The sequence below is a fragment of the Bos javanicus genome, chromosome 15 (genome assembly GCF_032452875.1).
Source record: "Bos javanicus breed banteng chromosome 15, ARS-OSU_banteng_1.0, whole genome shotgun sequence".
Taxonomy (NCBI): Eukaryota; Metazoa; Chordata; class Mammalia; order Artiodactyla; family Bovidae; genus Bos; species Bos javanicus.
Genome location: NC_083882.1, coordinates 48,806,351 through 48,833,091, shown reverse-complemented (window position 1 = coordinate 48,833,091; position 26,741 = coordinate 48,806,351). Strand labels below are relative to the sequence as shown.

General features: G+C 37.3%; 2 protein-coding genes and 1 pseudogene across 2 annotated transcripts; all 3 read right to left on the bottom strand.

The window, feature by feature from the left end:
- Positions 1-3,433: 3,433 nt before the first annotated feature.
- Positions 3,434-4,384, bottom strand: LOC133261293 (olfactory receptor 52A1-like). Its single transcript, XM_061439796.1, has one exon. The coding sequence runs from the start codon at positions 4,382-4,384 to the stop codon at positions 3,434-3,436; it is 951 nt and encodes a 316-aa protein (XP_061295780.1).
- Positions 4,385-14,690: 10,306 nt separating this feature from the next.
- Positions 14,691-16,956, bottom strand: LOC133261292 (olfactory receptor 52A1-like; annotated as a pseudogene).
- A 7,837-nt stretch (positions 16,957-24,793) lies between these two features.
- LOC133260988 (olfactory receptor 52A5-like) lies at positions 24,794-25,897 on the bottom strand. The gene is made up of 2 exons (XM_061439601.1): positions 25,880-25,897; positions 24,794-25,804 (listed from the first exon to the last, which is right to left on the bottom strand). Exons 1-2 carry the CDS (start codon positions 25,895-25,897, stop codon positions 24,794-24,796), a joined length of 1,029 nt encoding a protein of 342 aa, XP_061295585.1.
- Positions 25,898-26,741: the final 844 nt, after the last annotated feature.

Genomic DNA, 26,741 nt, shown 5'->3' with positions numbered 1-26,741 from the left:
TTCGATTTGATAGAAAGAGTGCCTGAAGAACTATGGACAAAGTTTTGTGACATTATACAGGAGGCAGTAATCAAGACCATTCCCAAGGGGGGAAAAAAGTGCAAAAAGGCAAAATGGTTGTCTGAGGAGGCCTTACAAACAGCTGAGAAAAGAAGAGAAGCTAAAGGCAAGGAAGAAAAGCAAAGATATACCCATCTGAATTCAGAGTTCCAAAGAATAGCAAGGAGAGATAAGAAAGCCTTCTTCAGTGATCAATGCAAATAAATGGGAAAAAAAAAAAAATAGAAATGATAGATATCTCTTCAAGAAACTTAGAGACACCCAGGGAACATTTCATGCAAAGAAGGGCACAATAAAGGACAGAAATGGTGTGGATCTAACAGAATCAGAAGATATTAAGAAGTGGCAAGAATACACAGGAGAGCTACACAAAATAGACCTTCATGACCAAGATAACCACGATAGTGTGATCACTCACCTAGAATCAGACATTCCAAAGTGTGAAATTAAGTGAGCCTTAGGAAGCATCACTACGAATAAAGCTAGTGGAGGTGATGGAATTTCAGTTGAGCTATTTTAAATCTTACAGATGATGCTGTTAAATTATGCCCTCAATATGCCAGCAAATTTGGAAAACTCAGCAATGGCCACAGGACTGGAAAATGGCAGTTTTCATTCCAATCCCAAAGAAGGGCAATGCCAAAGAATATTCAAACTACCACACAATTGTACTCATCTCACACTGTAGCAAGTTACTGCTCAAAATTCTCCAAGCTAGGCTTCAACAGTACGTCAATCAAAGACTTCCAGATGTTCAAGCTGGACTTAGAAAAGTCAGAGGATCCAGAGATCAAATTGCCAATGTCCATTAGGTCATAGAAAAAGCAAGTGAGTTCCAGGAAAACATCTCCTTTGGCTTCATTGATTACACCAAAGCCATTGACTGTGTGGATCAAAACAAACTGTGGAAAATTCTTCAAGAGATGGGAATGCCAGACCACCTTGCCTGCCTCCTGAGAAATCTGTATGCAGGTCAAAAAGCAGCAGTTAAAACCAGCATGGAACAATGACTGTTTCCAAATTGGGAAAGGAGTACATCAAGGCTGTACATTGTCATCCTGTTTATTTAACTTATATACAGAGTACATCATGGGAAATGCCAGGCTGGAGGAAGCACAAGCTGGAATCAAGATTGCCTGGAGAAATATCAATAACATCAGAAAGGCAGATAATACCACCCATATGGCAAAAAGCAAAACGGAACTAAAGAGCCTCTTGATGAAAGTGAAAGGAGAGTGAAAAAGCTGGTTTAAAACTAAACATTCAAAAAACAAAGATCATGATATCCAGTCCCATCACTTCATGACACGTAGAAACAATGGAAACAATGACAGACTTTATTTTCCTGGCCTCCAAATCACTGCAGATGGTGACTGCAGCTCTAAAATTAAAAGACACTGGCTCCTTGGAAGAAAAGCTAAGACAAACCTAGACAGCATAAAAAGCAGAGACATTACTTTGCTGACAAAGGTTTGTCTAGTCAAATATGGTTTTTCCAATAGTCATGTATGGACGTGAGAATTGGATCATAAAAAAATTTGAGTGCAGAAGAACTGATGTTTTTAGACTGTGGTGTTGGAGAAGACTCTTGAGAGTTCCTTGGACTGCAAGGAGATTCAACCTGTCCATCCTAAAGGAAATCAGTCCTGACTATTCATTGAAAGGACAGATGCTGAAGCTGAAACTCCAATATTTTGGCCACTTGATGCAAAGAATTGACTCATTGGAAAAGACCCTGATTCTGGGAAAGAGTAGGGTCAGGAGAAGGGAATGACAAAGGATGAGATGGTTGGATGGCATCACCCATTCAGTGGACATGAGTTTGAGCAAGCCCCTGGAGTTGGTGATCTACAGGGAAGCCTGGTGTGCTGAAGTCCATGGGGTCACAAAGAGTCTGACATGACTGACAGCTGAACTGAACTGAACTGAACTGAGGTTTCCTGGCACCCAAGATTGTACACATTTTAAATTTTAATTAGTGTTGTCAAATTACCTGCCCTAATGTACACCTTTACTTATGGTTAACTGAAAACTGTTCTGGAATAGTTTCCCAAATTGCTAAAATCTCCTTTGCTATATTAGGATAAAAACTTTAGGCTATAAATTAAAGATCAATTTTTAGTATCCATTTCATAGAGAAGATAATATAGAATTAATTTCTTTTCTGTTTTCTCAGAATTGTAGTTAAAACCTAAAGCTGAAGAAAAATTCACTAAGTTACTAATAGTTGCCAAGGCTTACTAAGTTGTATTTGTCTCTACCGCTACTACTGACTATCATCTCTCCTGCCCATGATTTTCCTATTTCCTGCTCCAATCTTAGCATTTCAGAGAGTAAGGACATTCATGATTTGTCCTGTAGTTTCCTTATTCCCTGATCTTGGGAGAGTAGATAGTGTGACTTTCCACACCTGGACCCAGGGGAGTCAAGATAATAAAATTCTCATGAAGATTGGATGTTTCTCACAATGTGAGAGACTGACACTCTGGTCCTCTAAGTATTTAATTTCTTATAAAATCCAGAGATTTATTCATGCATTCTACAGCCATTTCTCTCTCATTGTCATGTGTCTCTTTTCCTCTTATTTGCTAAGAAATATAAGGCTACAAAGTTTATAAACCCAATATAATTAATCGCTGTGTCAAATTTGCCATTATGCTGTTATTCTGTAGCATAGTATTTATAATGACCTAAGATTTTAATAACATTAGAAGAATTAATAAAAAGTAAATGATGAAAACAGCAGAAAAAGTACTGTTGTGGAAAATCAAGCACTTTACTGCTCATGCTTTTTGTGCCTGTAACTTCCTGAATGACCCTGAAAATATACTGAAATTTTCAGACTTTATTTTCTCATTACTAACATAAAAATAGAATTTCTGTTTTGCTTTGTTTTTGATAAGAACAGTAACATACGCTTCCTCCATTTTTTTTTTTTTTTTTTTTTTAAAGAAGACCCAGATGACAAAGAAACAAAATCAAGAACTAGATTTATTGAGTACCTGGACACTGCAGAACATTAAGCCTTGGGTGTATCTAAATTCATTGAAAGATCCATAATTTGTGAATCTTTCCAGAGTTGGATATTTACAAGAGGACTCAAGCAGGTACTAAAAAAAATGAAAGAGAAATTTAAAAGAGAAATATTCACTATTTTCCTCCTTTATGTTTCTCATTCTCATTATCCAGCTAAGATCCACAATCCTATTGACTGCTTTCATGCCCTAATAGCTAATAGCTAACATGCTGGCAAGTTGAAAAAAATTAATTAAATACAAAACTTTAGCATTTTCAATAACAAGGACTTTTTGTTGTTTTATCGTGTTGTGAAATAGTGTTGCTATTCACAAAAAGGTAAACATAAACGTTTTTCTCACAGTAAATTTTTTGAACAAAATATTTTTACCACAGGGACACGGATCTGTTTGGTCTTTGCACCATAGACAAGTGGATTAAGAAATGGAGGGACCAGCAGATAAGTGCTAGAAAAGAGGATGTGAATATAAGGAGGAATGTGAGAACCAAATCTATGTGCAAAAAAGGAGAAGAAACCAAGGGAGTAGAACTGGAGGAAGACACAGATGTGAGCGACACAAGTGTTGAATGCTTTCAACCTAGCCTTCTTCTGAGGCAAACGAAAAACTGTGATGAATATCTGTATGTAGGACAACATGATTAATACAATGTCAAGCCCAGCAACAGTGAAGGCCACAAACAAACCATAGATTTTGTTGACCCTGATATTTTCTGCAGCCAGTTTCACAACAGCCATATGTTCACAGTAGGAATGAGAGATGACTGTTGTATGGTAAAACTGTAATCGAAACCTTATCAGTACTAGGCATGGTGCTACAAGAACGGCAGCCCTGAGTGTTACCATAGCTGCTATTTGAGTGACTAACTGGTGAGAGAAGACGGCAGCATGTCTGAGTGGATAACAGATGGCTACATAGCGGTCCAGGGCCATGGCTAGGAGGATGCCTGATTCTGTGCACTGAAATGTGTGGATGAGCCACATTTGAAGCAAGCAAGAATCAAAATATATCTCTGTTACATGAAACCAGAAGATTCCAAGCATCTTGGGCACAATGCTTGTGCTGAGAGCAATATCTGTGACTCCTAACATGCCTAGGAAAATATACATGGGCTGATGGAGGCTGTGTTCTGATATGATGATAATCAAAAGCAAGAAATTTCCAGTCATAGTGATTAGATACATGGCACAAAATGGAATCCCAATCCAGCACTGCACAGACTCTAGGCCTGGGATCCCTATAAGGGTCAACACAGAAGGCATGAAGATTGTAACGTTGGAAATGGACATAATCCTTGAGCCTCCTGATGCAAACCCAAGTTTCTCATTCAATTCTACTTTCTTTCCATCTTCCTAGTTTTGCCCAAAATCATCATATTGAGTCTTTCTGATTTATGCAGAAATCTTGGATAATATCATCAGTCTCATTTACATGTAAAGGATAAAACATAGGTCAACAGAGAAACATCACTGTTTTTAGGAAAGACATCCACAGACACAGTATCACAGTTCTTGTACCACAATAAAATGTTATGTGCAGAGCTGGGCAACGCTTTAAAACCTGAAAAATAATTGAATTGGGAAATAAACTGCTGTGTTGACTATTAGTTCATTCCCGACCTGTGGGCAAAGAAAATAGACTTGTTTATATTGTGTGAAAGTTGCATTTTAATCAGAATTTAATGACTCTCTCCACATTACATAGTTCAGTTAACAGCTTTACTAGTCTGTTTTTTCTCTATTGGCTGCTTGCTAAGTCACTTCAGTCATGTCCGAATCTATGTGACCACAAGGACTATACCTACCAGGATCCTCTGTCCACGGGATTCTCCAGGCAAGAATACTGGAGTGTTTTGCCATAACCTCCTCCAGGGGATCTTCCTGACGCAGGGATAGAACCTTCATCTCTTGAGTCCCCTGCATTGGCAGGCAGGTTCTTTACCACTAGGACCACTTGGGAAGCATCTCTTTTTCTAAGTTGTCTCTAAATCAGGCACGGTTGGCTTGGACCAGCAAATACACAATCTCTGATTAGTATATTAGAATGAAAAATTCCCTATTAAAGATGACAGAGGTAGAAACTCTTGTAATTCAAAAGCATAATATGTATATCTACCAATCAATGCAATCTGTCTTTATGTAAGTTTGGTAGTCCTTTATGAGAAGGTGAAGTAAGAATTGAAGGAAAGGTCATTCAAATCCATGTGTGCTTAGCAAATTTGGGCAAAACTTCTTTGTTACATTTTACATTTCTAATAAAACTGTACTATTTTTGCCTATATTTCTAAAAGCTGAGTTACATAAAATTTATCATGTGCTTAAAAATTAAAGATTTCAAATCAAAGATTAAAAAATTTCTTTTATATGTAGTATAAGATACCTAGAGGAGAGGGAATCTCTAGGACATAAGGGAAACAGCAGCAGCAACGGCAAGAGAACTCATTCTTAATGGCTCAGGGGTGTAGGGCATGGGCAAAAATGTAACTTGACTGAAATACAGGCTGTTTCTTGGGTTTAAAATGTCCATAATGGCCATTAATATGAGAATTTCCTAATTGAGGCTCATGTATTCTTCATGAAATAGATAATCTGGAATACTTGGGCTTCCCTGGTAACTCAGTTGGTAAAAAAATCTACCTGCAAAGTAGGAGACCTGGATTCGATCCCTGGGTTGGGAAGAGTCCCTGAAGAAGGGAAAGGCTACCCACTCCAGTATTCTGGCCTGAGAATTTCATAGACTGTGTAGTCCATGGGTTCATAAAGAGTCTGACATGACTAAGTGACTTTCACATAGCTGCCATTAATATGAGAATTGCCTAATTGAGGGTCATGGATTCTTCATGAAATAGATAATCTGGAATACTTAATGGTTGCTGTGTAATGGGAGCATGAAAATGGGATTCATGATCTTGTAAGGGGTCACAACAACCAACCAAATAGTACTTGCAGATGTGAATACTGTAAACTATCAATAATACATCACTTAAAGTACATCTCTCTGTTTCAAAAATTTTATATAACTATGCTGTGACTTCTAATAGAGGGTACAGTTCTCAGAGCTTTATGAGATGATGTTCCTGGTTTATAATCTTCAATTTGTTGTTCAGTCACTAAGTTATCCCTGACTCTTTACCACGCCATGAACTGGAGCACACCAGGCTTCCCTGTCCATTATCTCCCAGAGCTTGCTCAAGCTCATGTCCATCAAGTCATTGATACCATTCAACCATGTAACCCTCTGTCATCCTCTTCTCCTCCTGCCCTCCATCTTTCCCATCATCAAGGTTTTTTCCAATGAGTCAGTTCTTCCCGTCAGGTGGCCAAAGTATTGAAACTTCAGCTTCAGCATCAGTTCTTTCATTGAATATTCAGGGTTGATTTCCTTTAGGGTGGACTGGTTTGATCTCCTTGAAGCCCAAGGGACTCTCAAGAGTCTTCTCCAACATCACAATTAAAAGGTATCAATTCTTTGGCCCTCAGCCTTCTTAATGGTCCAACTCTCACATCCATACATAACTACTGGAAAAACCATATCTTTGACTAGATGGACCTTTGTTAGCAAAGTGATGTCTCTGCTTTTTAATAAGATGTCTAGGTTTGTCATAAGCTTTCTTCCAAAAAGGCAGTTGTCATTCAATTTCATGGGTGCAGTCACCATCAGCAGTGATCTTGGAGCCCAAGAAAATAAGATCTGTCACTGCTTCCATTGTTCCTCCATCTATTTGCCACGAAGTGATGGGACGAGATGTCCTCATCTTCGTTTTTTGAATGTTGAGTTTTAGGCCAATTTTTTTCACTCTCTTCTTTCACCTTCATCAAGAGGCTCTTTAGGCCCTCTTCACTTTCTGCCATTAAGGTGGTATCATCTGCATATCTGAGGTTATTGATATTTCTTCCAGCAATCTTGATTCTAGCTTGTGCTTCATACAGCTCAATATTTCAAATGATGTACACTGCATATAAGTTAAAGAAACAAGGTGACAGTACACAGAGTTGATGTACTCATTTTCCAATTTTGAACCAGTCCATTGCTCCATCTCTGGCTCTAAATGTCGCTTCTTGGCCAGCATGCAGATGTCTCAGGAGGCAGGTAAGGTGGTCTGGAATTCTCATCTCTTGAAGAATTTCCCACAGTTTGTTGTGATCCACACAGTCAAAGGCTTTAGCCAAATCAATGAAGCACAGTGGATGTTTTTCTGGAATTCTCTTGCTTTTTCCTATGATCCAACAGATGTTAGCAATTTGATCTCTGGTTCCTCTGCCTTTTCTAAATCCAGCTGGTACATATGGAAGTTTTCACTTAATGTACTGTTCAAGCCTAGCTGAATGATTTTGAGCATTACCTCACTAGTATGTGAAATGAGTACAGCTGTTCAATAATTTGAACATTCTTTGGCATTTCCTTTCTTTGGGATTGGAATGAAAACTGACCTTTTCCAGTCTTGTGGCTGTTGTGGACAACTCAACAAACAAAAATGTTGTCAAGTTTTCCAAAATTGGGAGCACATTGAGTGCAGCACTTTAATAACATCATCTTTTAGGATTTTAAATAGCTCAGCTGGAATTTCATCATCTCTACTAGGTTTGTTTGTAGTAATGCTTCCTAAGGCCCACTCAACTTCACATTGCAGGATTCTAGCTCTAGGTGAATAATATCACGATTGTGATTATTTGGGTCATTAAGACCTTGTTTTATGTTGTTTTTCTGTGTATTCTTGCCATGTCTTCTTAATCTCTTCTGCTTCTGTTAGGTCCTTGGCATTTCTATCCTTTATTGTGCCCATCTTTGCATGAAGTGTTCACTTAGTATCTTTAATTCTCTTGATGATATCTTTACTCTTTCCCATTCTATTGTTTTCCTCCTTATTTTCATTGTTCACTTAAGAAAGCTTTCTTATCTCTCCTGGCTATTCTTTGGAACTCTGCATTCAGTTGGTTATATCTTTCTTTTTGTCCTTTACCTTTCACTTCTCTTTTTTCTCAGCTATTTGTAAGGCCTCTTCAGACAACCATTTTGGCTTCTTGCATTTATTTTTCTTGGGATGGTTTTGGTCAATGACTCCTGTCCAATGTTGTGAACCTCTGTCCATAGTTCTTCAGGCACCCTGTCTATGAGATCTAATCCCTTGAATCTATTTGTCACTTTCACTGTATAATCATAAGGGATTTGATTTGGGTCATACCTGAATGGCCTAGTGGTTTTCCCTTACTTTCTTTGAACCTGGATCTCCTAGGGGATTTTTTTTTTACCATCTGAGTCACCAAGGAAGACTTTAAGAGGTGGAGAGTGAAGAGAAGCAGGTTGTACAGGAGTGGTAAAGTGTTAGTCACTCTGTTATATGACTCTTTGTTACCCTATGGACTATAGTTTGTCAGGCGCCTCTATCCAAGTAATTCTCCAGGCAAGAATACTGAAGTGGGTAACCATTCCCTTCCCTAGGGGATCTTCCCAACTCAGGGATCAAACCTGGGTCTTCTACATGGCAGGCAGAATTTTCTCCATCTGAGCCACCAGGGAAGCTCAATGTTCAGTTGGGCACAAATAAAATTTTCCACTTCTTAGATTACTTTTTTCATTGACACAACGTTATGAGTCCTGATGATACTCTTCTAAGGGCAGGGTTTCCTAAAGAAAAGAAAAAAGGAGAAATCACTCAGTCATGTCTGACTCTTTGTGACCACATGGACTGTAGCCTACCAGGTTCCTCTGTCATGGGATTTTCCAGGCAAGAGTAATGGAGTGGGTTGCCATTTCCTTTTCCAAGGGATCTTCCAGACCCAAGGATTGAACCTGGGTCTCCTGCATCACAGGCAGAGGCCTTACTATCTGATCCACCAGGGAAGCCCTGGGTTTGATAACCTTGGTGCAGCTGACATGTAGTTCAGGTCAATTTTTTGTTTTGGGGTAATTTTCTGCATTGTAGAAGGTTTAGCAACATTCTTCTTTCCTAAACATTGGATGTAAGTAGCTCTTTCTTGTTTTGGCAATGAAAAATATATTCAGGTATCACCAAGTATCTCCTGGATGTGAAAGGAATAGCACATCACCTCAGTTGCTAAGCATTGTTGTATAGTTTTATGCAGCAGGAAAAAAAAACAGTTTTTAATGTATAAGAATTGATAGTTTTATGACTTAATCCAAATGTGCAGAATAAATTGCTTATAAAAGGGAATCATTTGTCAATAGAAATTAACCAGATAAAAGAGATGGAGAAGGGCACTACAAGATAGTTTGTACAAAAATCACAGAAGCCTGTGAGATATGGTGAGGCTGTATATCAATGAACATTTATCACATATAAATCAGTTCATAAGCTGATGATGGTTAATATAAAGGATTGAATATTACATGTGAAGTTAGTATTTTAAACCATTTGATTTTTCATTTTGGGGTTGAAGAATAGGTTTCTGTGGAAGGTAAAAAAAAATATCACCTGCTGGGAAGTTAATTAATGGCTTGAAAAACATGGCAGCTAAGTGTAAAGGGATCTAGTCACAAACACACTTGTGACAGTGCATAAATATATCGTAAAGTAATGTGGTACAGCAAAAGAATAATAAGAATGGAAAATATGCAAAACTCATTGTCTTACGTAGCAGAAATTAGAGGAGATGAGGTTAAAAGTGTGTGGTTTGAGATTTACAGCAATGAATGACAAAAGACAAGCTCAAAGACACTCTGTGTGTTTAGAAAGGGAGTAAAGATATCTTAAACTCTTGAAATTCATAAGCCTGGGTAAATCTCAGTCATCTTATAGCATCAAATCGGAATTATTAGTATTCCTTACAACTCCAATTTTAAATCAACCCAAATCCCAGGATCTAAAAGATTTAAGGAATCCAGGACTCTAATCTCATACTCTCTACAATCTCAGGAATATTTCCTCTTGAAAGTCTCCACTGATCTCATTCATCCACTGATTTCTGTCTCAAGTACTCCAGTGAATACAGAGGACTCTTTTTGTTTTCTGAAATAGCTTATCATGTTTTAGGAAAGCTCCAGATGACAAATAGGTATTCTTTAAAATGAACCTTAAATTGCCTCTTTTTGAAAAATTTTAAAGTCTCAAATATATGCTCCAATGATACACATTAGCCATGGGTCGTGGCTGTCAATTGTCAAGGATCTGAAGCCACTCAACGGAATTTAAATCCTGGATGGTCCTACTTAGCTTTGCCTGCCCTGTACTCAGTTATGAAATTTTACATTGTCTAGTTTCTTTATTATAAAGAAATATCATGGATAGAAACAAATTATGATGTGATTGTATTACATGATATAATCCATCTAAATATTTGGAAGGAATCACAAGGGGCACTGATCTGTCAATAAATGACAGCTATTAATCAATGCACATTTATCTTTTTCTCACAAATATCTTGAGATATTAAATGAGTCCTTTATGTGAAAGAGCATTTCTACAGAATTACCTGATGGGTATCTTTTTTCCTGCATTTTTTCCAGTCTGAGCATGTTTAATTTCCTGACCTTTTAACAAACAGGCTTTCCATTCATCTATCAACACAGATATTCTCCAAAAATCTTTTTTTTTGAAACTTGCTTTACAACTTGTCACCAAGTGTATTGTTAACTGATTAAAAAATGCTGTGAAAAGCATGGGATACATATCCCTAGTGATTGAATACTCAACTACTATAAGACTGTATAGCTTTTATTTTTTTTTCATCCTGGAACTATATTGGATGACATGGCATACACATTCTTTTTGAAGCCAACCCTCCAGTTTCTCATAATCAATGCAGAATCTCTATCCCCAATGACTTACCCGGGATAATCTGTGATAATACGCAGAGAAGCCATAAAGGATAAAATGTTCTGACGTTTCAGATAGTGAAGGGTGAATGCTTTATACTATAGGATGCACCTGGGGACTGGTTTTCACAAATCTCTAGTGCGTGTTAAATTTCACTGGGGACAAGGTTGGAAAAGAAAGCTCACTATCATTCAGAACATACAAGATTTTTTCTCTAATAGTTGGTTTAGCATCTAAAAATAACTCTCAAACTTTGGTTTCATTTTAGGACTGGGAACCAAAATGAGCCTCTTTTTTAAAATTCTTAAGAGAAGACAGTGCTGAAGACCAGACAAAACAAATCAGTGACACTTATTTACAAAAATAATGGGACAATAAAGGTAAATAAAAACAGCTTGAGATATTCAGACTAGTCAGCAGAGACATACTGACAGAGAAATAAAATAATATGTTTTTAATCTAATTCTATATTTCTTATTTAAGGTCACTGACTTATTTAGGGTCCTAATAGGTGCTGACTTTGGAACATTCACCTCAGAGCCTCAGTTAAATTTCTGAGCTTCTTCCATGCAAGAGCTGATTACACAAATCTTTCCAGTATCCAAATTATCTCTCTCCAAGTTGTTCCAGTCATATTCAGAATTATTATGAAAGGATTGTATATATTTTCACAAATTGATATCAACTTCCCAACCTGAAACTGTTATTTATTACAGGTATTTACTAGCTTGAAAGAAGACTTTGTGCCTTCCAATAGGATTTTAAGTTTTAATATTATGAAAGGAATAAACTTTGATTCATTGAAGAGTACAAGAGAGAGACTAACAACCTTGGATTACCTGATGACCTTACTTGAAGTCACACTGGTTTTGTCCTGTGTCATTGGATCAGGCCCCATTCAGTAGTCCTGTTCCTTTTGAATTAAGACTCTCTGATTGTATCGTCATATTAAATTGCCATACTCTTTAATATGTATATGTATTACATACATACTGGAATTTGATAGTAGTGATGATTGCACAGGTTTTTGGGAATGTCAAAAACCAGAGATTAATACTCTCTAAAGAGTGTGCTATATGGTATGAAAATTATATCTCAATAAATAAAAAAACTTACTTAGTATGGTATACGCAGACCATACAGGAAAAAAATATTAGATATATGCTTTTAAATTTAGGATATATCAAATAAATGTGGTGACGCGATTTTGTGACCGACAACACAGCTTAACTCAGGTGGAATTGTTAAATATTCATTCTGCAGAGAAAGTTTATATGGGAATTCTGGCTTTTTATTCAATTTTCTGTAAACCTTAAACTCTCTAAAAAGTAAAGGAAATTAATTGAAACTAATTTAATAGTAGAAAAAAATCATCATTCAACAAATAGTAAAACATTAAATGACAAATTATTTCAGTTTGGAACAACTCTTCCTTCATACATCTTCATTAGGAAACCATTTAAATTATTCTATTGTGAGAATAAATGTTCATTATGAAAAGTTTGGTAGAATTTTTTGTGTATTTATTTTCTAAATCCTTCATGCAATATACATTTATTCATATTTAAAATGTAATATGTATGTGTAAGTCAGGAGTATACAAATAGATTACACATGTGACATATATGAAAAAAGAAGTTACACACAGAAAAAATGAAGAGGTGCTGTGATGCATGCTATGAGCGTTATTAGGAGACGTAGAGAAAAAAAATAAGGAAAATGGCTAAGTTTCTTAGAGGAAACATTTAACTAAATTCTAAATGTAGGACAGAAGTCAGCTAGGCAAAAAATACATGTTTGCATACAAAATATCAGGAATAAGATACAGATGCATCAAGTACTTTATGTTGAAAATATAACAGTGTTTAAATGAAAACTGCCAGCAAATGAAAGATGAAAAACCTACTATTTTATTTTTCATAAGATCATATGTAAGAATAAAAAAATGAATACATAGTGACTAATGGAGAGAAGATAAATTATTTGAGGATACTTTAGAGATAAATACTAAGATCAGATGATTGGTTAGGTGTACAATGTGGAATTGTGGCCAACATCAAAGGTAAATGATGCTTCTGGATTGGTTGACTGAGTGAATAATGGCTGCTAAGTCACTTCAGTCGTGTCCGACTCTGTGTGACCCCATAGAGTGGGTTGCCATTTCCTTCTCCAACGCATGAAAGTGAAAAGTGAAAGTGAAGTCGCTCAGTCGTGACTGACTCTTAGCGACCCCATGGACAGCAGCCTACTAGGCTCCTCCATCCAAGGGATTTTCCAGGCAAGAGTACTGGAGTGGGGTGCCACTGCCTTCTCCAGAGTGAATAATGGCAGCCATTTCTAAATTGAGATATTCAAAGAACAAAAAAATACAAACACATCTTACATTGATATACAGAATTTGTCAAGAGTATTGTAGGAAGCTTCCTTATACAATTTACCAGATTTATATATTTTTTTACATTTTGCTCAATTTTTCTTTACCACTGAACAATTCGATAGATATATGGATAGATATATGATAGTTAGATAATTTTTATGAGGTGTTCATGAGAAAGGAAAGTTATGACCAACCTAGATAGCATATTCCAAAGCAGAGACATTACTTTGCCAACAAAGGTCCGTCTACTCAAGGCTATGGTTTTTCCAGTGCTCATGTATGGATGTGAGAGTTGGACTGTGAAGAAGGCTGAGTGCCAAAGAATTGATGCTTTTGAACTGTGGTCCCTTGGACTGCAAGGAGATCCAACCAGTCCATTCTCAAGGAGATCAGCCCTGGGATTTCTTTGGAAGGAATGATGCTAAAGCTGAAACTCCAGTACTTTGGCCACCTCATGCTAAGAGTTGACTCATTGAAAAAGACTCTGATGCTGGGAGGGATTGGGAGCAGGAGGAAAAGGGGACGACAGAGGATGAGATGGCTGGATGGCATCACCAACTCGATGGACATGAGTTTGAGTGAACTCTGGGAGTTGGTGATGGGCAGGGAGGCCTGGCGTGCTGCAATTCATGGGGTCCCAAAGAGTCGGACACGACTGAGTGACTGAATTGAACTGAACTGATGAGTAAATTTGAGACACAATGTTCTTTTGCTCCTAAATATTTAAGTATGCTTCCCTAGGAAAAGGTAGTCTACTGCCTAATTGTATTATAAACAGTATTAGGACATGTAGCCCTGAAGTAATATTATAGCCTAAGTATTAGTCCATATCCAAGGTTAAAAATAATCCAAAGACCTATATGTATATTTTTCTTGCCCAAAATTCAATTAAGGATTATATAATGCATTTTATATTCATGTCTCCTTAGACTTCTTCAATCTACAGCAATTCCTCAGACTTATTGCCTTTGTCCTTTGTTTTGTTTCATTTTTGAGGATTCACATACTTTATATTTTAAACTTTATATTAAAGTCTAATATAAGTACAGAAATTATACTTTGTACAGCTTATGTGATTTTTTGCAAAGGATACATAAATGTGTAACAACCCAACTGAGGTTTAGAACATTATTTTCACCAAGAAGCTCCTTCCTGAATTGGTCATTACATCACCATTTCTGCAAGAAAAGGAAAGGACCTATGTTCACTATTTACTGTTTTATGTTTCTTAATTTATTTACCCAGATACAGTATATGAATCTATGTCACATAGCTGTCATGCCAGATTATGAAAACTGACTTATGACAGCAAATTAAAAACAATAAAAATTAAATAGAAAACTAAAAAATTTCAATAAGATGAATTTTTGTAGTTTTATTTTGTTTTGAAATTTTGTTACCATGCACAAAGAGAAAAGCTTGGTTGCATTATTCATAAAAATTTTTATGAACAGAATAGTTTTTCCATATGCATAAGAATGTGCTTAGTCTCTGCACCATAGACAAGTAGATTGAGAAATGGAGGGAAGACCAAGTAAATGCTAGAAATAAGGATGTGGATGTAAGGTGAGATGTGAGAACCAAACCTATGTCAAAGTAGGAGAAGAAGGCAGGGAGGTAGAGTTGGAGGAAGACACCAATATGAGCGATGCAGGTATTGAAAGCTTTCAACTTTGCCTCCTTCTGGATCAAAAGAAAAAGCTGTGATAAATATACACAGGACAATGTAATAAATGTAAGGCCAAACCCTGCACAGTGAAGTTCATTCACTCAGTCATGTCCGACTCTTTGCAATCCCATGAACTGCAGCATGCCAGGCTCCCCTGTCCATCACTAGCTCTCAGAGTTTACCCAAACTCATGTCCATTGAGTCAGTGATGCCATCCAACCATCTCATCCTCTGTCATCCCCTTCTCCTTCTGCCTTTAATCTTTCTCAACATCAGGGTCTTTTCAAATGAGTCAGCTCTTCGCATTAGGTGGCCACAGTATTGGAGTTTCAGCTTCAACATCAGTCCTTCCAATAAACATTCAGGACTGATTTCCTTTAGGATGGATTGGTTGGATCTCATTGCTATCCAAGGGCTCTCAAGAGTCTTATCCAACATGACAGTGCAAAAGCATTAATCTTTGGTGCTCAGCTTTCTTTAGAGTCCAACTCTCACATCCATACATGACCACTGGAAAAACCATAGCCTTGACTAGATGGACCTTTGTTGGCAAAGTAATGTCTCTACTTTTGAATATGCTATCTAGGTTGGTCATAACTTTCCTTCCAAGGAGTTAAGTGTCTTAATTTTATGGCTGCAGTCACCATCTGCAGTGATTTTGGAGCCCAGAAAAATAAAGTTTGACACTGTTTCCACTGTTTCCCCATCTATTTGCCATAAAGTGATGGGACTGGATGCCATGATCTTAGTTTTCTGAATGTTGAGCTTTAAGCCAACTTTTTCACTCTCCTCTTTCACTTTCATCAAGAGGCTCTTTAGTTCTTCTTCACTTTCTGCCATAAGAGTGATGTCATCTGCATATCTGAGGTTTTTGATATTTCTCCCAGCAATCTCGATTCCAGCTTGTGCTTCCTCCAGCCTAGCATTTCTCATAAGGTACTATGCATATAAGTTAAATAAGCAGGGTGACAATATACAGCCTTGAAGTACTCCTTTTTCCTATTTGGAACCAGTCTGTTGTTCCATGTCCAGTTCTAATTGTTGCTTCCTGACCTGCATACAGGTTTCTCAAGAGGCAGGTCAGGTGGTCTGGTATTCCTATCTCTTTCAGAATTTTCCACAGTTTATTGTGACCCACACAGTCAAAGGCTTTGGCATGGTCAATAAAGCAGAAATACATGTTTTTCTGGAACTCTCTTGCAACAGTGAAAGCCACAAGAAAACCATAGATTCTGTTGACCCAGAAATTTCCTGCAAGCAGTTTCACAATGGCCATATGCTCACATTAGGGGTGGGAAATGACTCCTGTATGATAAAATTATAACTAGAACTTTATCAATATTAGGCACCAGATTATTTCAGGTGGCGCTAGTGGTAAAGAACCTGCTTGCCAATGTAGGAGATATAAGAGAAGCAGGTTCAGTCCCTTGGTTGGGAAGATCCCCTGGAGGAGGAAATGGCAACCCACTTCAGTACTCTTGCCTGGATAATCCCATAGACAGAGGAGCCCAGCAGGCAACAGTCCATATGGTCTCAGAGATGGACATAACTGAAAGCGACTTAGCACACATGCTGACACAGGAATGGTAGCCCTGAGTGGTACCACAGCCTTGATTTGGGGTAACTAAAGGGTGGGTGAAGATGGCAATATGTCTCAGTGGATGGTGACTTAGTGGTCCAGGGCCATGGCAAGCAGAATGCCACCTCTATGCACTGAAATGTGTGAATAAGCCACTTTTGAGGCAATCAGAAATCAAAATAAATCTGTTACATGAAACCAGAAGATTCCAAGCATCTTGGGCACAATGCTGGTATGAAGGGCAATATCTGTGACTCCTAGCATGCCTAGGAAAATGTTCATGGCCTCATGGAAACTGTGTTCTGATTTGATAATGATAAACAGAAGGAAATTTCTAATCTTAGGAATGAGATACATGACACAGAATGCAGTCCCAATCCAGCACTGCACAGACTCTAGGCCTGGGATCCCTATTAGGGTCAACACAGAAGACATGAAGACTGTGATGTTGGAAATGGACATAGTGTCCTTGGGTCTTCTGATGCAAACAAATGTTTCTCAGTTAAAGCTACTTCCTTTTCTTTTCACCCAAAGTCAACATATAGAGTCTTTCTGATTTTATATAAATCTGAGATCATATCATCCATCTAATTTACATATCTAAAGTATGAAAGAAAGATCCAAAGATGTACATCACTCTTTTTTCTTTTTTTTTTTATGCCTCTCCTCAGTGGCCTCACAGGCACCCCAAACTCATCACAGCCATACATCACTCTTTTTAAGAAAGATATCCCATAAGTAGAAATACACAGTTCTTGTGCACAGTAAAATCTTTCATACAATATTTTAAAACCAGCAAAACAACTAAGGTAGAAAATAAACTTCTGACTTGACTGTTTTAATTTCATACCTTTGGACCAAAAAATAGAGTTAATAATTTTTCTTGAAAATTTTATTTTAATCAAAGTTTGATGAATTTCTCCACATTCTACTTAATTGCTTTGCTACTGTTTTTTGTCAGTTGTCTCTAAATCAGAAAGAATCGGTTTGGACCAGCAAATACTCAGACTCTGACCAATATATGAGAGTGAAAAGTTTCCTATGAAAGAGAATAGAGATATAAATACTTTTGACCCAAAGTTTTATATATATATACATACATACCTCAAACTATACTATCTGTCCCTATTAAGACAGAATATTCTTCAGGAGAATGTGAATGAAGAGTTTAAGAAAAGGTCATTGAAATCCATAAAGATTTAGTGAATTTGGGCTAAAGTTCATTGCTACAGTTTACATTTCTAGTAAATCTATATTTTTGCCTATAATTCTAATAGTTTAAATCCATAACATTTTTACCCTTACATTAGATTAAAAAAGTCTTTAATAACTGTAATGTATATTACATATACCTAAATGGAGAAATCTCCAAGGAAGCAAGAGAAGCATCATGAGTCATGTATAGCAGTAAGAAGACTCATTCTTTAAGACTCATTCTTAAATACTCAAGGATATAGGAACATGCATAAATATGTAACTTGACTGAAATAGAGCCTTGTTTTGTGGGTTTAAACAGTTCAAAGTTACCAATACTATAAGATCTGGATAATTTAGGCTTATCAGTTCTTAATGAAATAGATAATCTGGAATACTTGTGTCATGCTTTGAACCCACACATAAAGAATTAATAGAAAATGAAGAAATGTAAGGATATGTTCCTTAAAAGGAGTTAAACATAGAATAGAAACAGAAAACTGAGGATTGACATTGGGACATTAGAGATAATTGAGCAGAGACTACTGAGAAATTGAGGAATTTTTGATCACTTCTCAATTCACTGAGAAAAACTTTTTATGAAAACCTGGGTCATGAATTGTATTAATTTTTTTTTTCTGATCAAAAGCATTACTTGTTAAATGTTATATAATTTCAATCAAATAATCCTCAATACATTGGAGAAATGTTTATAATTCTGAGAAAATAAAGTTAGCTTATTTCTTTCTTTCATAGACTCTCCAATAAAGTTGCTTTATGTCAGTAATCTCATGAGAAGCAAATCCTACAATGAATAGTTAATAAATCGTGCAGTAATGCAGGAAGCAGCTGTGGTTCGTGCTGCTAAAATGCAAGTAAAAGAATGAAGAGGTAATTTTAATGTAGGATTTGAACATGATCTGACAAGTACAGAGAAACGAATAGCAGGTGGGAAGTATGTAAGTGAATACAAGGATGATGGGATGGGTTGATTATTATTGAAAAAAATGGTAATGAAAAACTATGAAGATAAATTTGACTGTGGCTCAGACCATGAACTCCTTATTGACAAATTCAGACTTAAATTGAAGAAAGTAGGGAAAACCACTAGACCATTCAGGTATGACCTAAATCAAATCCCTTATGATTATACAGTGGAAGTGAGAAATAGATTTAAGGGACTAGATCTGATAGATAGAATGCCTGATGAACTATGGAATGAGGTTCGTGACATTGTACAGGAGACAGGGATCAAGACCATCCCCATGGAAAAGAAATGCAAAAAAGCAAAATGGCTGTCTGAGGAGGCCTTACAAATAGCTGTGAAAAGAAGAGAAGTGAAAAGCAAAGGAGAAAAGGAAAGATATAAACATTTGAATGCAGAGTTCCAAAGAATAGCAAGAAGAGATAAGAAAGCCTTCCTCAGTGATCAATGCAAAGAAATAGAGGAAAACAACAGAATGGGAAAGACTAGGGATCTCTTCAAGAAAATCAGAGATACCAACGGAATATTTCATTCAAAGATGGGCTCGATAAAGGACAGAAATGGTATGGACCTAACAGAAGCAGAAGATATTAAGAAGAGATGGCAAGAATACACAGAAGAACTGTACAAAAAAGATCTTCACAACCCAGATAATCACGATGGTATGATCACTGACCTCAAGCCAGACATCCTGGAATGTGAAGTCAAGTGGGCCTTAGAAAGCATCACTACGAACAAAGCTAGTGGAGGTGATGGAATTCCAGTTGAGCTATTCCAAATCCTGAAAGATGATGCTGTGAAAGTGCTGCACTCAATATGCCAGCAAATTTGGAAAACTCAGCAGTGGCCACAGGACTGGAAAAGGTCAGTTTTCATTCCAATCCCAAAGAAAGGCAATGACAAAGAATGCTCAAACTACCGCACAATTGCACTCATCTCACACGCTAGTAAAGTAATGCTCAAAATTCTCCAAGCCAGGCTTCAGCAATATGTGAACCGTGAACTTTAAGATGTTCAAGCTGGTTTTAGAAAAGGCAGAGGAACCAGAGATCAAATTGCCAACAGCTGCTGGATCATGGAAAAAGCAAGAGAGTTCCAGAAAAGCATGTATTTCTGCTTTATTGACTATGCCAAAGCCTTTGACTGTGTGGATCACAATCAACTGTGGAAAATTCTGAAAGAGATGGGAATCCCAGACCACCTGATCTGCCTCTTGAGAAATTTGTATTCAGGTCAGGAAGCAACAGTTAGAACTGGACATGGAACAACAGACTGGTTCCAAATAGGAAAAGAAGTTCGTCAAGGCTGCATATAGTCACCCTATTTATTTAACTTATATGCAGACTACATCATGAGAAACACTGGGCTGGAAGAAACACAAGCTGGAATCAAGATTGCTGGGAGAAATATCAATCACCTTAGATATGCAGATGACACCACCCTTATGGCAGAAAGTGAAGAGGAACTAAAAAGCCTCTTGATGAAAGTGAAAGTGGAGAGTGAAAAAGTTGGCTTAAAGCTCAACATTCAGAAAACGAAGATCATGGCATCCAGTCCCATCACTTCATGTGAAATAGATGGGGAAACATTGGAAACAGTGTCAGACTTTATTTTTCTGGGCTCCAAAATCACTGCAGATGGTGACTGCTGCCATGAAATTAAAAGACGCTTACTCCTTGGAAGGAAAGTTATGACCAACCTAGATAGTGTATTCAAAAGCAGAGACATTAGTTTGTCAACAAAGATTCGTCTAGTCAAGGCTATGGTTTTTCCTGTGGTCATGTATGGGTGTGAGAGTTGGACTGTGAAGAAGGTTGAGCACAGAAGAATTGATGCTTTTGAACTGTGGTGTTGGAGAAGATTCTTGAGAGTCCCTTGGACTGCAAGGAGATCCAACCAGGCCATTCTCCAGGAGATCAGCCCTGGGATTTATTTGGAAGGAATGATGTTAAAGCTGAAACTCCAATACTTTGACCACCTCATGCGAAGAGTTGACTCATTGGAAAAGACTGTGATGCTGGGAGGGATTGGGGGCAGGAGGAGAAGAGGACGACAGAGGATGAGATGGCTGGATGGCATCACTGACTTGATGGACGTGATTCTGGGTGCACTCCAGAAGTTGGTGATGGACATGGAGGCCTGGTGTGCTGTGATTCATGGGGTCGCAAAGAGTTGGACACGACTGAGCGACTGATCTGATCTAATCAGAAAGAGACTTACTCACCAACTGCTGGGAGCTGGTTCTGCTCTAACTAGATACATGAAGAGTACTGTCATTTTCATATCACTATCACCCATGGCTTGGAACTCCTCAGCTTGTCTTATCCTTTGCAGAATGTGTCCTGAAATACCTCTTCCTTTTACCTGTACCTTTGTAACTGCACCTAGTCAACATCAGGAACTTTAATTATGTGGTGTTGGGCCATCTGCCATGGGTGCCCATCTCTGAGATAACCTTTTATGCTTTTCTTTTTTATGTGAAATACAGAAATCACTCATTTTTTGTAGGTCTGTCTGAGATAATGTTTTTGCATTTATTCTCCAGTAAAACTCACAAGATATGTGTTACTCTGGCATATAGCATCAATTTATTCAGCTTGAATTGAAACAAAAAGCTGCTAGCTACTGATTTTAATGTTTTCTAATGGAATTGTGAAGGAGGAGTTATAAACACAAAGCAAGGCGTTTATTACCCACTAGCTAATGACACAGGGTTTTTAATCATGCCTACTTGGGTTATCTGCACCTCAGTTCAGTTCTGTCACTCAGTTGTGTCCAACTCTTTGTGACCCCATGAATTGCAGCACGCCAGGCCCCCTGTCCATCACCAACTTCTGGAGTGCACCCAGACTCGTGTCCATCGAGTCGGTAATGCCATCCAGCCATCTCATCCTCTGTCATCCCCTTCTCCTCCTGCCCCCAATCCCTCCCAGCATCACAGTCTTTTCCAATGAATCAACTCTTCGTATGAGGTGGCCAAAATATTGGAATTTCAGCTTTAGCATCAGTCCTTCCAAAGAACACAGAGAACTGATCTCCTTGAGAATGGACTGGTTGGATCTCCTTGCAGTCCAAGGGACTCTCAAGAGTCTTCTCCAACACCACAGTTCAAAAACATCAATTCTTTGGCACTCAGCTTTCTTCACAGTCCAACTCTCACATCCATACATGACCACTGAAAAACCATAGCCTTGAGTAGACGGACCTTTGTTGGCAAAGTAATGTCTCTGCTTTTGAATATGCTATCTAGGTTGGTCATAACTTTCCTTCCAAGGAGTGAGCGTCTTTTAATTTCATGGCAGCAGTCACCACCTGCAGTGATTTGGGGTCCAAACATATAAAGTTTGACACTGTTTCCACTGTTTCCCCATCTATTTCCCATGAAGTGATGGGACCAAATGCAATATCCCTGAAATCATTGCTACAACTTTCAGATAATTCCTTACCATTCTCCACCTCCACACCACACACAGGCTAAGTACAGAGATTTAATTTTAATAGGCTGAGGGTTTTTTTTAATTAATTCATTTATTTTAATTGGAGGCTAATTACTTTACAATATGGTGTTTTTTTATTAATACATCAACATGAATCAGCCATGGGTATATACATGTGTCCCACTGTCCTGAAGCCCTCTCCCACCTCCCTCCTCACCCCATCCCTCCCAGAGCACCATAGGCTGAATTTCTTTTCTGTTTTTCTCATTGACAAATAAGTATAAAGTCTATTTAAATGCAAACATGTTCTATGCTAATGAATTCTATTTAAATAGAATTCCTTCTATGTGACCCTTCCTTTTAATGAGGCAATTCTGATATGAGTTTTATGCTTCATTCACTATTGAAAGTGGCATATTGAACTCTCCTACTATTTTTGTGTGGCTGTGTATATCTCCCTTTAGTTATATGAATGCTTCCTTCACATATTTGGCGTCTCTAGTATTTATAATGTATTTTCATAGTGAATTCTCCGTTTTAATATTACATGATGTCTTTGCTTTTAAGTGATTTTTTTTTTTTTTTTTTTTTTTGCCATGCTCTGCAGCTTACAAGATCTTAATTCTCTGCATGCATGCTTAGTTGCTCAGTCTTGTCTAACTCTTTGCTACCCCGTGGAATATAGCCCAGAGATTAACCCCATGGACTTTAGATTACAGGCTCCTCTGTCCTTGGAATTTTCCAAGCAAGAATACTGGAGCCGGGTTGCCATTCCTGGGGATCTTCCCAACCCAGGGATCAAACCCACATCTCCTGTGTCTCCTGCATTGGCTGGGGATTCTTTACCACTGAGCCACCTGGGAAGTGCTTAGTTCCCTTATCAGGGACCAAATCCCTGGCCCAAGGCAGTGAAAGTGCTAAGTCCTATCCACTGGACCTACAGGGAACTCATGCTGACAATTTTAGCTAAAAGTTTATTTTGTCTGATAAAAGCATCCCCATACCTGCTTTTTGTTTGCCATTGTCATGAGGTTTCTTCTGCGCGTTTACTTTCAGCCTCCATGTGTTCATAATTCTTAAATCCGTTGACTCTCTTGTAGATAGTATATAGTTAGATTTAGTTTTTATTTAGTCTTATATCTTTTACATATATCTGGTTATCCATTAACAAGTTTTGTAGTCCTTCTCTCACTGTATTTTTTTCACATTTTGGTTCATGATTTATATTTACAGAGCTTTTTAAAGCCAAATAATTTATGGGTCAAATTTATTTCTCCATTACTCAACAAGACTTCATTCCAAAATTTCTTCTGCCTCCATATCTTTAATAGTGTGCTCCATTTGCTTTATTGTAATAAAGTGTTTCCTTGGTTTATTTCTTTCTTGAACTGTGCATCAGTCCATTATTAGAAAACGAAATGTCCCTCCCTGTGTACTTGGTTCTTCTTAAAAACTCCCATGAGTCCTCAGTGTTAAAGATTCATTGAAGACAATTTAAACATGATCTCTATCAGTGCAGCATCCTGGGAAAACATGAAGGTGCATGAGCAGAGGAATAGCAAAGAGTAAAGAAAGATCTGAAGTCTTTTTTTGGAAGTCAGTTTCTCCCATGATTTTAGCTCATATTTAAGATGATATATTAATTCATTCAGGGCATCATCGTTTACATTGATAATATTCGATTAAACTCTCTATAATGCTGATTTTCTGTAAGATAATGTTATATGTTATCTTAAAGCCTTCAGATTAATTGATCTTGAATACAATTGATAAAAAATAGGGAAATGTTAAATTGTTCATTATACAATGCCATTTTTATTGAAGTTTTAAGAAGTCTCAGGTATTATCCTTGTTCACACAAGTGTAAATAAGACAAAGCTATTGTCCTCTACAAACTTGTGGTAGATGATTTTTAAGAATTGGAATTTGTCTCTATTTTTAATTCTACAACTTAAACCTTCAAATTTGGGTAAAACTCAAATTTGGGTTAACATATTAAAATGCCTTTTGAAGGATGTGCTCTATTTAAGTCCTATAATAATTTTGTTTCCTAAAAACATTTTATCTGTGAATAGACCTAATTTATTTTTATAAATCTTTTTTGTGCTATCTTTCTTATACCACTTATTCCATGTTTACAGAATTTGGTTTCCATCTTATAGGTTTCGTGTTGTTGTCATTGGTATTATTGATTTTACATTATTTTTATATCAGTATTTCAGAAAAAAGTAGACAAAACTAGATGTCATTAAAATTTTCAACATATAGATTCACAAGGAGATATCAGAAAATGACTCATGGCCAGAATTACAGCTAAGAGTTGGATTAATAGTTTGAAGATATGAATGTTTGACATGATCCTTAGAAGTTATCTGGGATCAACTGCTGTTTTCTACAAGTTACTTATCTGTGCAGGTCTAAGTGTTACTCAAGTGAAAGCTCTAGGTTGTAAAGGACAGGGCAAAAACAATAATGGAAACAATTGGAAATCACAATATAAGAGTTTCTTAGAGTAGTAAACCAAAGTTCTTAAGTATTGGATGATTCATTAAGTGTCTCCTTCCATTATGAGTATCTGAGATTTAAAATATTTTTTCAAATGTAGAAATGTGTAGAAGACCTAGCTTTTAGCATATTGATGTTGCTACTTTGAACTAACCTAAATTTTCTTTAGAAAGATCCACTAATGATTAAGATGTTTGGAGCATACAAATATTGTTAGCACATGGTCACGGATTTGTTTGGTCTTCACTCCATAGACGATTGGGTTGAGAAAAGGTGGAACCAACAGGTAAAGGTTAGATAAAAGGATATGAACGTATGGTGGTATGTGAGAACCAAACCTATGTGTGAAGAAAGAGAAGAAGCCAAGGAGGTAGAACTGCAGGAAGACACAAATATGAGTGATGCATGTATTAAAGGCTTTGAATCTTGCCTCCTTCTGGGGCAGTTGAAAAACAGTGATAAAGATCTGAATGTAGGACAAGGTGATAAAGATTATGTCAAATCCTAAGATAGTGAAGGCAACAAATAGACCATAGATCTTGTTGATCCGTATATCTTCAATAGCCAGCTTCACAATGGCCATGTGCTCACAGTAAGAGTGGGAGACAACTGTGGTTCGGTAGAATTTGAGACGATATTTGATTAGTACCAGGCATGGTGCCTCAAGTATGGCAGCCCTGAGTGTCACCCCAACCCCAATGTGAGTCAAGAGTTTTTGGGAGAAGATGCTGGCATGTCTCAAGGGATTACAGATGGCCACATACCGATCTAGGGCCATCGCCAGCAGGACACCTGATTCAATTCCCTGGAATGAGTGAAGAAGCCACATTTGTAGAAGACATGCTTCAGAAGAAATCTCTATCAAATGAAACCAGAAGATGCCTAACATTTGGGGGAGAATACAAGTGCTAAGTGCAATGTCTGTGGCCCCCAACATAGCAAGAAGAATGTACATAGGACTATGGAGGCTGTTTTCATATTTGATTATCACCAAAATTAGAGTATTCCCAATTACTGCCATAAGGTACATGACACAGAATGGAATCCCAATCCAGCATTGCACTGACTCCAGGCCAGGAATCCCGATGAGTGTTAATACAGAGGGCATGAAGACTGAGCCATTGGGTCCGAGCACGGCGATTTGGTCAGTAGACTCAAGTAGGGATACCGCTGTTTCATCTCCTATTCCCTGTTAAGTCTAAAAAATTAAAAATAAGGTTAAATTATTTAAGTAAAACATACTTTAGTTCAATTAGGAGGGTACCATTTTATCGGTCCCCATGGCTCCTCTCTAATTTTCCATCTCTTTTCCCAATGTCTTTCAATGATCAATTATGAGATTCTATGTTTTTGCATGCCTTTATCATTTTCAATGAGAAAAATTAAGTGGACTGGATAACTTCTTTCTAGTCCTTGACTATTGGAACAAATAAATTCCCTTTAGTTTGTGTTTGCTAATCACCCTCAGTGCTGTCTTTATGACCCACCAATTCAAATTGAGGGAATAATTCATTTAATTCAAAGTAAAGAATTTCAAAAACTAAACTGTACCTAGATTAGACATGAAGGATCTATACCAGTGGTAAATCATTCTGCTTGATTATAATCAGAAAACAAGTTTAATGAGAATTTTTTTTCATTTTGAAACTCACTTTTTTTTTTCTAGGTTAGTCTCTTCATGATTGGATCCCTCTGCAATAGACTCTCAGACTGCTTTAAATCTAATTTTTCAAATTTTCAGTATTTTCCTAAAGACAAGCTCTACATCTTTACCTTCCGTTTCTTAAACTCTGATAAGATAAATCCATTACTTTTATTTTATTTTTGATTTTTAAAAAACTTTTTATTTTGTATTGGGATATAGCCAATTAACAAACAATGTTGTGATAGTCTCAGGTGAACAGTGAAGGGACTCAGCCATACATATATATGTATCCGTTCTCCCCCAAACTCCCCTCCCATCCAGGCTGCCACATAACATTGAACAGAATTCCATCCACAAAACATTGAACAGGGTTCCATGTGCTATACAGTAGGTCCTTGTTGGTTATCAATTATAAAATAATAGTCTGTACACATTGTTCCCAAACTCCCTAACTCCCTTCCCTCTTCCTTTTCCCCAGCAA